Source organism: Schistocerca americana, chromosome X (assembly GCF_021461395.2).
Source record: "Schistocerca americana isolate TAMUIC-IGC-003095 chromosome X, iqSchAmer2.1, whole genome shotgun sequence".
In the NCBI taxonomy this organism is placed as follows: Eukaryota; Metazoa; Arthropoda; class Insecta; order Orthoptera; family Acrididae; genus Schistocerca; species Schistocerca americana.
In genome coordinates, this window is record NC_060130.1 from 626948776 (window position 1) to 626965036 (window position 16261).

Consider the following 16261-nt stretch of genomic DNA (forward strand, 5'->3'; position numbering starts at 1 on the left):
ACAAAATATTGCTCCAGAAGTTGGACTATTATGGAATCAGGGAGTAGCTCAAAATTGGTTCACCTCTTACTTTAGCAACAAACAGCAAAAGGTCATTATTCACAGTGTTGAGAATGGCTGTGATGTGGGGTCTGAGTGGGGTACGGTCACGTAGGGGGTGCTGCAGGGATCGGTGTTGGATCCACTCCTGTTCCTTATTTATATAAATGATATGTCCTCTAGTATTACGGGTAACTCTAAAATATTTCTGTTTGCTGATGACACTAGCTTGGTAGCAAAGGATGTTTTGTGCAACATTGGCTTGGTTTCAAATAGTGCCGTCCATGACACAAGTTCATGGCAATAAATCACAGTAAGATTCAGTTTTTACAGTTTCTAACACAATTCAACATAAACTGACATTTTAATTTCTCCGAATGGGCATATGCTTAGTGAAACTGGACTGTTCAAATTCCTAGGTGTTCAGATAGATAGTAAACTGTCGTTGAAAGCCCACATTCAGGATCTTGCTCGAAGACTCAATGCTGCCTTTTTTACTATTCGAACAGTATCTGAAGTGAGTGATTGTTTGACACGAAAATTTGTCTACTTTGCTTATTTTCATTTGCTTATGTCATATGCCATTATATTTTGGGGTAACTCTTCCTATTCTAAAAGGATATTTTTGGCTCAGAAATAGGAGGTTCGGGCAATAAGTGGTATAAGATCACGGACCTCTTGTCGACCACTGTTCACGAGTCTGGGTATTGTGACATTTGCCCCCCCCCCTCCCCCTCCCCCCCCCCCTCCTATCTTTCCCAAGAATAAGCAGCTTTCACTCAGTTAATACTCGGCAGAAATCAAACCTGCATTTGGATCGGACTTCCTTAACTCTTGCACAGAAAGGTGTGCAGTATACTGATGCATCCGTTTTCAATAAGCTACCACTAGAGTTCAAAAATCTTAGCAGTAATCCACACGCTTTCATATTGAAACTGAAGAGTTACCTCATGGGTCACCTCTTCTATTTTGTCGAGGAGTTCCTTGAAAATTTAAGCTGATTCTTGTTGTATTGTTGATTGTGTTTACTTAAACTTATGGCTTGACTTTTTTTGGGTTATAAACATTTTATTTTTATCGGTTATTACTCTTATGTTGTAATTTCATGTATTAACACATTCCATGATCTTGGAGATTTCCTCCTCAATTTGGTCATACGGAACTTGACGTGTAAATAAATAAAAAATATTGCCAGACTTCCTTGCCAATGTCCTGGTTTAACACTTTTATTGCCAATTGTGCCAACTGATGAGAGAAAAAAATTTCACTAGACTGCTGTTCCCATCATTTGACGGGGTACGATTTCTCCTGCTTTTCAACACAAAATCATGTATATTGATGGGCTGTCAGTCAGTCTTCTTTGTGTTGCGAGGGACACTTAGTTTCTAAGACAGCCAACAGATGGTGGAAATGTAGTTTCTAAAGCAGCCGATAGATAGTGGTTGTTCTATTAAGTCAAACTGCTGGAGGGTGGTGGCTGTTCACTCATTACCTAAAGAAACAAAGGATGTGGCTTCACATTTTCCTACAGACAAACAAATTTTGTGTGAACTGGAGCAATGTTTTACTGTCAGTGACAGTGACGATGATGATATAGATGTTTCAGATAATGATCCTGACTTTGTGCGAGAAGGCTTGCACCAGACTTCAAACCAGACTTCAAATCAATATCACTTGTTTCAATTTTGTAACGTAACTGCTCAAACAACTGTTTGCATTTTTTCTGATGTTTCTTCATTTTCTGACCTGTGAACTTTTTTACTTGTTAGAGCTTCAGAAAATGAAGGCAGTGACTCTATGATTAATACAGAAACACAAAATATCAGCCCTGACAACACTGAAAGGATGTCACAAACAAGGGGTGGTACAGCAAATTGTAGTGGTTCTGAAGAGCAGAGGACTGCTACAGACACTCTGCTGCATGCAGCCATTTTTAGTGAGGGTGGGGGTGTCACAGATTCGTGTGAATTGGATGCAGATACTTATATTTATGATTTTTCTTCTATTTCATTGGCAGTAACCTTGCTCAGCTAATCTTTATGCCAGATTAATCATTATGCCATTCAGAACATGAGGTAATAAGTGAGGTTGGCTAACTTCTACAATACAGAATGTCTGGTTAGAAGTGAATCTCTCTCGTTGAAGTAAAAAAATTGTTTGTTATAATTTTCCACAGGGGTGTCAGCTGTAAGTTCCTTATACATGATCACCGAAATCCAGATTCTTGAATCTCTTGTAATTACAGCTCAAATTCATAGAGCGGAAATAGATTCCTCCAGACAAAGTCAAACTTTCACCTGAATGACAATTCATTGAAAAACAAGCAAGCTGAACCAGTCTATGATCCATTATGCACAAGGTCTGTCCTCTAGTTGAAACAATACAGTAACTGTTTCAACAGGGGTGAGTGCCTGCCAAAGAGTATCGGTCAATGAAGGCACGTGTAAATGTAGTGGCGGAATTTATTTTAAGCATAATACGGCACAAAATTGTACATGCTGTCAGAGTCAAATTCTAGTTATATCTGTAATTTTGACTTTTTTTGTGGCCAAAGCAATGTTGTGAAAAAAAAAATATTACGAGGCATCTTAGAAGGTAAGAGGCATATATTATTAACCAACCAGTCCTACACAAGTCCTACACTGGAAAGTATGTTAGAAAAGGAGAAGACAGGTTTTGTTGTAATTGTAATGAAGATTAGGAAGGGACTACCTTGGGCTTTGAAATTACCCAGTGTAGAAAGAGGGAACAGACATTCCAGAGGAATGGAATCCTTTTAGCTAATTGCTGGAAAGAAAAGATCTATATGTATATATACATGTGATGTACCAGAAACAAAGCAGAAACGATAATTCACAAAAAACAGAAGATGTAGACAAGAACAAAACCAGCTTGTGTTATGGAATACAACAAAAAAAGGTCAGCATTGGTCTATTTGATCAGAGGATGACATATGGAGCTTTTGAGCACACAGCAGTGAAATGGTGGTGAAAACTTGAATCTGATTGTTTCTTTATGTATCTGGTCAATGCACACTTTCTCCATGAAAAAAAAGGAGGAGGAGGATCCGCCTCAGTCCAAATTCATCACGGAATTGTGTGTAGAATTGCCTGCATGTGAAGATGCTAACAGACAAGTTCTGGTAGGGGTCAATTGAGCAGGCTATGCACAGGAATGCATTTGCTGGAAAAAATCCATCTTCACCAGACAAAACTAGAATACAGAGGATGTGCAAAGCATGTTCACAGAAAGGACAGGAGCAAACAGGAAGTGCTGCAACAAAACATATTACATACTGGTGCAGCAAGTGTAGAACTGCCATGTGCTGATTAGAATGGTAAATAAGAATTATTTTGACCTTGATAAACTTTTATATTTCTTGAAAAACCTCATATTCATTAGAAATATAATGAAAAGAACTAAACATTCAAAGAAGCTGAAAACATGTTATCCACGGGAAGAACTTTCAGGCTTTCATAACAGGTTAGTATCACAGTTATATGTTGGCTAGTCTTTTTATGAAAAATACACTGAAAAACCAAAAACAGACCAGCATTCTAATAGACTGCAAGGTTTAAGTAGGCAAGAGTCAAAGTATTAAAATTTAAACCCCTCTGCAGTGTCTTATGGAGTGAGGAAGAAGAGGTGGTGATGTAAAGTTCCGGATTGCCAAACTTTGCATCAATGACCTGGATTAAATTCAAACCTCTCTGTAGTGTCTTATGAAGTGGGTCACGTGACACTGTTGCTGGTGATGTCAGGAGAGGGACACTTAAGCCCAGTGTCCCCCTTCTTGCTATTCAAGTGCAGGAGGCTATGTGCAAGTATCAGGTTTCACCTTTTTCCTTCTCTTACCATACATGCCATACAACTTTACTTTCTTTTTAACAATTGTAAGGAAAGATATTGCAAAGATTACTGATTACATCAGTGTCATGGTTTAAGGATATTTGTGTAGATATTTTATTAGCTTCATACAAAATTCAGTCACAAATTATTCTTTGCTCTGCCTGTAATTCTAACTTCCTTCTCTTTACTACCTCTTCCACTTTCTACATCAGTTTCTATCTTTATTTTTTTCCATCTGCTAAAGAACAAAAAATCTTTAATTTGAGAGGCTCAAATATTCATTTTCTAATTTTTAGTTTTTGTACTTCCATCAGTCATTTCTGAAGTGCAGCTGTTTTACCACCCATCAAAGAAGCTTCAGTTTCCACTAGAAGCTAAGATAGTTTACTCAGATAATTCCACCTTTCACTAATACAGGGTGTACAAAAAGAATCATCCGATTTGGCACATCTTATATTTCTGAAACTAATGAACTTATACAATGAATTTTTTTTTTCGACAAACAGGAAGCTCAAAAAGTCCCCCCCCCCCCCCCTCCCACAAGTGTTCAATACGACCCTCTTGAGATGCACAGCATATGTCAATGCAGTATTCAAATTGTTTTCACACTGCAGCAAGCATGTCTTGAGTTACAGCTTCCACTGCTGCTGTTATGTGATGTCTCGGTTCATTCATTGTTGTTGGTAATGGAGGCACATAAATACAGTCTTTTATAAGCCCCCACAAGAAATAATCACATTCAGCCAGATCCAGTCGCCTTGGAGGCCAGTAATGTAAGGCTGAATCATTTGGTCCAGTGCGACCGATCCATCGTTCAGCATTACTTTGATTTAAAAATTCCCGCACTTCTAGATGCCAGTGTGATCATTCCCCATCCTGTTAGTAAATGAAGTCATTCGAATCAGCCTCCAACTGTGTGAAAAAAAGTTCTCAAGCATATCAAGATATGTGCTTCCTATAGCAGTGTTCTCAGGAAAGAAAAATGGACCATATGTGTTTCCCGTGAAATTTCACAAAACACATTAAATTTTGGAGAGTCTCTCAAATGTACAAATTCATATGGTTGTTCTGTACCCCGTATTCTCACATTATGACGGTTCACCTTTCCATTTAAATGGAATGTTGTCTCACCACTAAACACTAAGCGTGGAAGAAAACCATCATCCACCACCTTGTCATGAATGAAATTACAGAACTCTACACATTATTGTTTGTCACCTTCACAAAGAGCTTGCAGTAGATGAATTTTGTATGGTTTCATGTGCAAGTGTCAAAGCAACAAATGCCAGATGGACATCGGGGGCATGCTGAGCTGTCGAGCTGCATGGTGAATGGATTTCTGCAGACTCCTTGTGAAATTATGGCTGATGCATTTGACATCTGTGTCAAGACACCCACGGATGGCCCAGAGATTTGCCTTTACACAAATATTGTCCAGTTCTCTGTGCTGCAGGAGGATCAACACCATACCTAGTATGAAAGTCTCGTTGAACAGTTATTACTGACCCGCACTGCACAAAATGCTTTCTGCTGTCCCAACACCATTTTTACTAGATATGAAGTGGGTGCACACAGCTGCTACCTAGTGGGAACCATGTAAAACTTAAAGAGTTTGCTCTTTCCAAAAGTACTTGGTTCACGCACATATCTCAAATAACATAATAGTTATGATTCTTCTTGATACACCCTGTATATAGTCTTAAGCTCAAGTTGTGTGTTGGTAATTTAACTTTTGGAAATATTACTGCATTAAATAAATGTCATTTGTTGAAGCATTTATCATTGAACACGAGAGTTATGTATAGTCAAATTAAATAAACACCAATAGATCCCATGGGAAATTCAGTCCTACGTTACAACACAGTTCTATATGGAAATACACCTCTACAAAATACATTAAAACATCAAGCCTGCTGTCATATTACAATTTATTCTTTTCCATAAAACAAACTACATGAGCTTTTTAAGGGAGATTCCGAAAAATGCTACTAAAACATTACACTACAGAATAAGCATAGAAGTACTTTAAAGTGCAAACAAGCACCACTAACATTATTTTTGTGATAACATTTATTTCAAATTTAATGAACATCAATACAAACCTTTTCATGAAAATTTGCTACCCTTGGGGAAGATGTGCAGATATTGTGTTTTTCACTACTGGTATGCAGATTATCCCCTGGATCATTCTTGTTTTCATTTTTATTCAGTTCTCGTGTTTCACCATTACTAGGTGATGAGTCTAGTTTACAGTTCATTCCAATATCTGGAAAAAAAGGTTTTCTTAAATCTGATCCTAATAGTTTTAATACCAAGAACTATACCACAATACTGTCACTGTTCCATTTACAACTGTTGAATGAAAGAGAATTATTCCATTTTAAACTTATGCTCAAATAAATAACTATGCCATTTACTAATAGAGTTCATTAAAACATTACCATTATGTAAATCACAGAAAGTTGTTCAAAGCCACTGCTATTTGTCGCAAGGTTGATATCTTTCATTGCTATTAGTTCTGTCTGTATACTCTATTTCTACATTTGTACTCCACAATCCACCCTATGGTATGTGTACGTAATAACGCCCACTCAAGAGTGGCATGTAAGAAGCTGTACTGCCAGTACATCTCTTCTGTAGTGCTATATTGCTGCACCTCTGTCGGTTCGAGGTACTCTGCAATGTCCTTCAGACATGTATGCACGTCTGAAGAAACAGGTACTGCTGCAGATGTCAGCTATATGAAATACATTGTCACCACAGCTGGAGTTTCACCATATTCACAAATGTGAATATGATTCTTGTACTTTCTTTCTCTCTCTCTCTCTGTCTCTCTCTCTCTCTCTCTCTCTCTCAAATTGGGTGGCTCTCCAATGAGTAAACAGGCAAATTTTCTCTCATGTTTCACCAGATATTTGTAATTTCGTTTTTGCAACACACAGTTAGTGTCAGCCCAAACAAATGCTGCTCATCATGTCTTTCACATAACACCCAGTGTTGATGGACTGTGCCGATTTGTTTCCTACATCTACATCTACATTTACACTCCGCAAGCCACCCAACGGTGCGTGGCAGAGGGCACTTTATGGGCCACTGTCATTACCTCCCTTTCCTGTTCCACTCGCGTATGGTTCGCGGGAAGAACAACTGCAGGAAAGCCTCCATGCACGCTCAAATCTCTCTAATTTTACATTTGTGATCTCCTCGGGAGGTATAAGTAGGGAGAAGCAATATAGTTGATACCTCATCCAGAAACGCACCCTCTCGAAACCTGGACAGCAAGCTACATCACGATGCAGAGTGCCTCTCTTGCAGAGTCTGCCACTTGAGTTTGCTAAACATCTCCATAGTGCTATCACGCTTACCAAATAACCCTGCGACGAAATGTGCCGCTCGTCTTTGGATCTTCTCTACCTCCTCTGTCAACCCGACCTGGTACGGATCCCACACTGATGAGCAATACTCAAGTATAAGTCGAACGTGTGTTTTGTAAGCCACCTCCTTTGTCGATGGACTACATTTTCCAAGGACTCTCCCAATGAATCTCAACCTGCTACCCGCCTTACCAACAATTAATTTTATATGATCATTCCACTTCAAATCTTTCCGTACGCATACTCCCAGATATTTTACAGAAGTAACTGCTACCAGTATTTGTTCCGCTATCACATAATCATAAAATAAAGGATCCGTCTTTCTATGTATTCACAATACATTACATTTGTCTACGTTAAGGGTCAGTTGCCACTCCCTGCACCAAGTGCCTATCCGCTGCAGATCTTCCTGCATTTCGCTGCAATTTTCTAATGCTGCAACTTCTCTGTATACTACAGCATCATCCGCGAAAAGCTGCATGGAACTTCTGACACTAATCTACTAGGTCATTTATATATACAGGGTGATTCAAAAAGAATACCACAACTTTAAAAATGTGTATTTAATGAAAGAAACATAATATAACCTTCTGTTATACATCATTACAAAGAGTATTTAAAAAGGTTTTTTTTTCACTCAAAAACAAGTTCAGAGATGTTCAATATGGCCCCCTCCAGACACACGAGCAATATCAACCCGATACTCCAACTCGTTCCACACTCTCTGTAGCATATCTGGCGTAACAGTTTGGATAGCTGCTGTTATTTCTCGTTTCAAATCGTCAATGGTGGCTGGGAGAGGTGGCCGAAACACCATATCCTTAACATACCCCCATAAGAAAAAAATCGCAGGGGGTAAGATCAGGGCTTCTTGGAGGCCAGTGATGAAGTGCTCTGTCACGGGCTGCCTGGCGGCCGATCCATCGCCTCGGGTAGTTGACGTTCAGGTTTCATAACTAACCTTTTTCGTAGGACTCTCCATACAGTTGATTGTGGAATTTGCAGCTCTCTGCTAGCTCTGCGAGTCGATTTTCCTGGGCTGCGAACAAATGCTTGCTGGATGCGTGCTACATTTTCATCACTCGTTCTTGGCCGTCCAGAACTTTTCCCTTTGCACAAACACCCATTCTCTGTAAACTGTTTGTACCAACGTTTAATACACCACCTATCAGGAGGTTTAACACCATACTTCGTTCGAAATGCATGCTGAACAACTGTCGTCGATTCACTTCTGCCGTACTCAATAACACAAAAAGCTTTCTGTTGAGCAGTCGCCATCTTAGCATCAACTGACGCTGACGCCTAGTCAACAGCGCCTCAAGCGAACAAATGTACAACTAAATGAAACTTTATAGCTCCCTTAATTCGCCGACAGATAGTGCTTAGCTCTGCCTTTTGTCGTTGCAGAGTTTTAAATTCCTAAAGTTGTGGTATTCTTTTTGAATCACCCTGAATATTGTGAAAAGCAATGGTCCCATAACACTCCCCTGTGGCACGCCAAAGGTTACTTTAACGTCTGTAGACGTCTCTCCATTGAGAACAACATACTGTGTTCTGTTTGCTAAAAACTCTTAAATCCGGCCACACAGCTGGTCTGATATTCCGTAGGCTCTTACTTTGTTTATCAGGCGACAGTGCGGAACTGTATCGAACGCCTTCCAGAAGTCAAGGAAAATGGCATCTACCTGGGAGCCTGTATCTAATATTTTTTGCGTCTCATGAACAAATAAAGCGAGTTGGGTCTCACACGATCGCTGTTTCCGGAATCCATGTTGATTCCTACAGAGTAGATTCTGGGTTTCCAGAAATGACATGATACGCAAGCAAAAAACCTGTTCTAAAATTCTACAACAAATCAATATCAGAGACATAGGCATATAGTTTTGCGCATCTGATCAACGACCGTTCTTGAAAACTGGAACTACCTGTGCTCTTTTCCAATCATTTGGAACCTTCCATTCCTCTAGAGACTTGTGGTACACAGCTGTTAGAAGGACGGAAAGTTCTTTCACGTACTCTGTGTAGAATCGAATTGGTATCCCGTCAGGTCCAGTGCACTTTCCTCTGTTGAGTGATTTCACTTGCTCTTCTATTTCTTGGACACTTATTTCGATGTCAGCCATTTTTTCGTTCATCTGAGGATTTAGAGAAGGAACTGCAGTGTGGTCTTCCTCTGTGAAACAGCTTTGGAAAAAGGTGCTTAGTATTTCAGCTTTACGCGTGTCATTCTCTGTTTCAATGCCATCATCATCCCGGAGTGTCTGGATATGCTGTTTCGAGCCACTTACTGATTTAACATAAGACCAGAACTTCCTAGGATTTTCTGTCAAGTCGGTAGATAGAATTTTACTTTTGAATTCACTGAACGCTTCACACATAGCACTCCTTACGTTAACTTTGACACCGTTTAGCTTCTATTTGTCTGAGAGGTTTTGGCTGCGTTTACATTTGCAGTGAAGCTCTCTTTGCTTTCGCAGTAGTTTCCTAACTTTGTTGTTGAACCACAGTGGGTTTTTCCCGTCCCTCACAGTTTTACTCGGCACGTACCTGTCTAAAACGCATTTTATGATTTCCTTGAACTTTTTCCATAAACACTAACATTGTCAGTGTCGGAACAAAAATTTTTGTTTTGATCTGTTAGGTAGTCTGAAATCTGCCTTCTATTACTCTTGCTAAACAGATAAACCTTCCTCCCCTTTTTTATATTCCTATTTACTTCCATATTCAGGGATGATGCAATGGCATTACGATCACTGATTCCCTGTTCTGCGATTACAGAGTCGAAAAGTTTGGGTCTGTTTGTTATCAGTAGGTCCAAGACGTAATCTCCACGAGTCGGTTCTCTGTTTCATTGCTAAAGGTAATTTTCGGATAGTGCACTCAGTATAATGTCACTTGATGCTCTGTCCCTACCACCCGTCCTAAACATCTGAGTGTCCTAGTCTATATCTGGTAAACTGAAATCTCCACCTAAGACTATAACATGCTGAGGAAATTCATGTGAAATGTATTCCAGATTTTCTCTCAGATGTTCTGCCACTAATGCTGCCAAGTCGGGAAGTCGGTAAAAGGAGCCAATTATTAACCTAGCTTGGTTGTTGAGTATAACCTCCACTCATAATAATTCACAGGAACTATCCACTTCTATTTTGCTACAAGATAAACTACTATACACAGTGACAAACACGCCATCACCGGTTGCATGCAATCTACCCTTTCTAAACACCGTCTGTGCCTTTGTAAAAATTTCAGCAGAATTTCTCTCTGGCTTCAGCCAGCTTTCCATACCTATAACGATTTCAGCTTCGGTGCTTTCTATCAGCGCTTGAAGTTCCGGTACTTTACCGACGCAGCTCCGACAGTTTACATTTACAATACCGATTGCTGCTTGGTCCTCGCATGTCCTGACTTTGCCCCGCACCCTTTGAGGCTGTTGCCCTTTCTGTACTTGCCCAAGGCCATCTAACCTAAAAAACCGCCCAGTCCACGCCACACAACCCCTGCTATCCGTGTAGCCACCTGCTGTGTGTAGTGGAATCCTGACCTATCCAGCGGAACCCAAAAGCCCACCACTCCATGGCGCAAGTTGAGGAATCTGCAGCCCACATGGTCGCAGAACCGTCTCAGCCTCTGATTCAGACCCTCCACTGGAATCTGTACCAAAGGTCCGCAGTCAGTCCTGTCGACGATGATGCAGATGGTGAGCCCTGCTTCCATCCCACTAGCGAGACTGGCAGTCTTCACCAAATCAGATAGCTGCCGGAAGTCAGAGAGGATTTCCTCCAATCCATAGCGAAACACATCATTGGTGCCGACATGAGTGACCACCTGCAGATGGGTGCACCTTGTACCCTTCATGGCATCCGGAAGGACCCTTTCCACATCTGGAATGACAGCCACCGGTATGCACATGGAGTGCACATTGGTTTTTTTCCCCTCCCTTGCAGCCCTGTTACAAACAGAATGATTTTTAAATTGGAAATTTATGTACCCATTAAGTAGACCACTATCAGATTAGCCTAGTGCAATATTTGTTTCACCATTATGTATTAACAGGGATAGTAAAACACACAGAATAATCAGTACTCCATTAGTGACTGAACAACACACTTCTGCACGGAAGTAGCAATCAGTGTGGACCAGAGCTGTGCTGCTGCTGGAGTACCCATTATTGCTCATATTTTACTGTCCCCATTAATACATATCGGTAAAAAAATATTGTGCTGGACTAATTTGGAACTGCTCTGTCAAATAGGCACATAAAATACCAATTTAAAAGTTATTTTGTTCATAACGGGAAATAAACCAACACTTTCTATCAACATTGGGGGTCATGTGAAAGATGTGATGAGCAGCATTTGTTTGGACTGACTCCATCTATATGTTGCAAAATCAAAATTGCAAATACATGCTGAAATACCAGAGAAAATGCGCCTGATGAGAGTTGACTTTAGGCATGTTTCTGCATCTGAACAATGATGTCTATTCAAATTTCGCACCAGTCGTATAAGAGTGGTGCTAGTACTGCCATTATCAGAATGCAAACCAGGTTTGCTTTAAATACATGCTGAGCATTAGTAACATTTGAGATTGCACATGATGAGGTGATGTTAGTCAAGAATGACTTTAAGGTGACAAAGATGCAATTATTTCCACCTCACTGAGTTTGAACGAGGTCATGTAATAGGGCTATGAGAAGTTGGGTGTTCCTTCTGTGATACTGCAGAAAGACTTGGCAGGAAAGTAGCCACTGTGCATGATTGCTGGCAGTGGTGGTCACAAGACTGTATGGATGCAAGAAGACTGGACTCCAGATGGCCACGTGTCACTACTGAGAGAAAAGACCATCGCGTCCAGCATATGGCTCTGGCACATTGTACTCCATCTGTAGCAGCAATACGAGCAGCAGCTGCTACTACATTGACACAAAGAACTGTTACAAATCAGTCACTTCTGGGATAGCTACAAGCCGTGCACTCTGTAGCATGAATTCCACTGACCTCAAACCATTCACACTTGAGAATTCAGTGGTGTTAAGCAGGGTGAAGGTCTGTTGTGATTTCTGAAGAAAGCTGGTTTTGCCTCAGTGCCAGTGATGGCTGTGTATTGGTTAGAAGGAATCCAGCTGAGGGCCTACAACCAACCTGTCTGTGTGCTGGACACAGTGGACCTACACATGGCGTTAATACCTGAGGAGTGATTCTGTATGATAGCAGGTGCACTCCGTGGTTATTCCATGCACCCTGATAACAAATTTGTAAGTCAATCTGGTGATTGTATCTGTTGAGCTGCCATTCCTGTTTTCCAACAGGATAATCCTCACTTACATATCACTGTTGTAACCCAACATTATCTACAAAGTGTCTGCATGTTGCCTTGGCCTGCTTGATCACCAGATCTGTCTCCAATTGAGCACATATGGGACATCATCGTACAACAACTGCAGCGTCATCCACAAACAGGATTAACCATTCCTGTGTTGACTAATCAAGTGCAACAGGCATGGGATCCACTTCACAAAGTGACATCCAGCATCTGTACAACACAACGTTTGCATGCTTGCATTCAACATTCTGGCAGTTACAAGAGTTATTAATGTACCAGAATTTCACATTTACAATGGATTATCTCATGCTTACATTAACCTGTGATCTTGCAATGTTAATTACTTGAATATATTACGTAGAGAAATGTATTCCTAAAATTTCATTACTCTACATTAATTAAAGATGATTATGTGCCAGAATGCTTCTGTAACTGTTAATAGCTAGACGTTTTACATTAACAACAGGCTAATTTCGGCATTATCACCAGCTTCAGTCTATCAACAACCACATACACTTTGTTAAAAGCTGTAACATTATAACTAGTAACACTTTTGTTTTACTGTGTGATAGTACTTATTATGATATTGCATCTCAATGTTGCATAGATCGTTTCCAACTGCAGCCAAGTTTTTAAGTATTTATCTTAATCTCTATTAACTGCTGTTGTTCACAAATGTAAGTGAGGCCATTTATTGCTTGTATATACTGTTATGGTTTTGACAGCTATGACTGATGGCTAATTCAGTAATGCTGTGTGGTTAAAATTTCTTTATTCATTGGTCTAAGTATCATAATTATCTATGGCATGGTATTATAATCTTTGTTATGTTCTTGTGGTGTGTGTATACATCTGTGTTTCTTATTTTGTTACAACTAACCCGAATCAATCTGTATGATTCTGACAAAATTTTCTAGAAACATTTTATGTTTTAGGTCCATTTGTTCATTTAATATTTTATCAGGGTCTGTCCGTGAGTGCATATAGATTTCAATTTCTTCATTTTAAGCCCCTTCAGTTGGTTGGTTGGTTGGTTTGTTTTGGGGAAGGAGACCAGACAGCGTGGTCATCGGTCTCATCGGATTAGGGAAGAATGGGGAAGGAAGTCGGCCGTGCCCTTTCAGAGGAACCATCCCGGCATTTGCCTGGAGTGATTTAGGGAAATCACGGAAAACCTAAATCAGGATGGCCGGACGCGGGATTGAACCGTCATCCTTCCGAATGCGAGTCCAGTGTCTAACCACTGCGCCACCTTGCTTGGTAAGCCCCTTCAGTGTTATATGTAAGATTTTAATCGCATTTGTTATGTGATCAGCTTCATGATTGTCTGTTTTTAAATGGTTGTAGAATGCAATGAAAATGTTAGCTGTCAATGGTAGCTGTCAACACCACAACAGTATATGCAAGAGATAAGAGACCTAGCTTACACCTGCGAACAGCAGCAGTTAGGAGAGATTAGGATAAATATTTAAAAACTTGGTTGAAGTTAGAAACAATTTTATGCACCAGTAATATTATAAGACAGCGACAGTGCCACACTGCCATATGGAAGTAAGTACTAACACATAGTAAAACAAAAGGTTCTTAATTATAATGTTACAGCTTTTAACAAAGTGTATTTGGTTGCAGATAGCCTGAAGATGGTGATAATGCTGAAATAAACCTATTGCTAATGTTAAACATTGAGCAGTTGGCAATTATAGCAGCATTCTGGTACATTATTTTCTTTAATTTATGTCATTACAAGACATCTACCATGCTGTGGGCCCAAGAGAAAATGAAACACATCTACATTAATTATTTTTTGGTGTTGTGATTTTTAACTATTCATTCAAATTAATACAGGAAGTCAGCTTGTGATGTTAGGGAACATTGTATTAGTGGTGCTGATAAGCTGTTGTGATGGTGTAGTCGAGTGAAAATGTTTACTGACATTCATATATTCACAATTTGCATGTTTGGGCACATATGAATCCGCGAGGTACTTGACCTCATGTTCATCAACAGCGATGTGGAGTTAATGTGTGAGCTGGAATTCTAAGTGATATGACAATGCAGTGCCTCTGGTGGGATGCAGTATGATGCAATGTTCCTTGGGACACACATTCATGTCTGAAGGAACATTGTATCATACTTCTTCACAAAACAAGCACCACAATTTTACATTTATCAGTCGATACCAGGCCTACAACCTACAAATAAAATGTCTCCCCTGTACGAGAATAACATTAATGGGACATATGAGACACAGGTACGACACATGGACAATGACATATGGAAGTTTGGGTTTGGCCACGAGTTGCGCTCGGATAGCCGAAGCAGCTAAGGTGACAGCTTGCATAATGCAGGAAATCTGGGTTTGAGTCCCGGTCTGACACAAATTTTCATTGTCATTATTCCATTATAAAGCTGGAGGTGGTTCATATTTGCAACTGCGAATACACTTCATAAGTGATAAGTTGATTGATTGGATCATACTTTCTTCCATTCTGCCTCAATAGAGAAAGATATCACATCTTCATGGAATGTGTTGCCAGAACCGCTGGACAATGTACCTCTGAATGTTAGACAAATGATGTACTTCCAGCATGATAGGGTGCCAGCTCATTGCAGCATTGCTGTGAGGAATCATCTGAGAGCCACATTTGGGAATTGACTGATCGGTCTAGGTGGCCCTGTGGTCTGGCCACTCCCATCATCTGCCCTCATGTGTCTGGCTTTATTCCTCAGGGGGCATAACAAGCAGCTGGTGTATGAAACCATTGTGGAAACAGAAGAAGACCTTGTCACTAGAATTGCCATTGCTGCTGGTACCATCGCAGACATGCCAGGAATCTTTGAAGGGACACAACAGTCAATGGTCCAACAATGTACTGTGCACATACAGGCCAATGGTCACGCATTTAAGCAGTTCTTGTAAATGGCAGTGCTGTAATTAGCATGCTAAACTGCCTTCTGTGTAAATTGTCCCTGGCATAAGAAACTGCTGCCAGGGACCATACGTACCATAATTAAATAAATTTGTTTTGATATTCTCTACCTCCTGTATTAATTTGAACTCCTGAAGTTCCCAGAATTTTCAGAGTGATCCACTCCACGATGTGCTACTTCTTCCCCCCCCCCCCCCCCCCCCCCCTTTTTTTTTTTTTTTTTTTTTTTTTTTTTTTTTTTTTTTTTAGACAAAGTTTCTTTGACTACACAATCCCATAACAAATCACAAAGCTCTTCTTCTTCATCCTCAACCCCTTCCATCTCTCTTGTTAATCTGCAGGGCTGGCATTATAACTGCAACACCAGGAAGGAGTGAAAATGACAAAACTGTATATACTGAGCTTATACAGTGTAGCAGAAAGAATTTCTAGGTGATTTTGCAGCATACAGAGTGTGAAATTTAGTACACAGAGCTGCCATCTCTAGCAGCAACAATGGCTCTAACCCTGCTGGGAATTGACTGTCATTCCATGCAGCCTCAACTTTTTGTCAAAGTTCATCGATCCTAGTGCCTCATGAGAAGTGGCACCGCAGTCTCTCGGCAATCTGTGACAGTGATGCTTTCAAAGGATGAGAGATCTCGAGAATGTGCTGATAAATGCAGCAGTAGAACACACTCTGTATTGAGTTAGGTCAGGATACATGGATAACATGCAGTTTTGTATTACATCGTTGAAAGATAA

The 16261-nt window shown here is 40.2% G+C and overlaps 1 protein-coding gene across 1 annotated transcript in view; it reads right to left on the reverse strand.

The window, feature by feature from the left end:
- The window catches only part of LOC124556642 (putative transcription factor capicua), a 347411-nt gene that overhangs the window by 97070 nt on the left and 234080 nt on the right, over positions 1 to 16261 (reverse strand). Inside the window, exon 17 of the mRNA XM_047130607.1 lies at positions 5991 to 6154. Within this exon, the coding sequence (XP_046986563.1) occupies positions 5991 to 6154 (164 nt within the window). The remainder of the gene's footprint in view (positions 1 to 5990; positions 6155 to 16261) is intronic.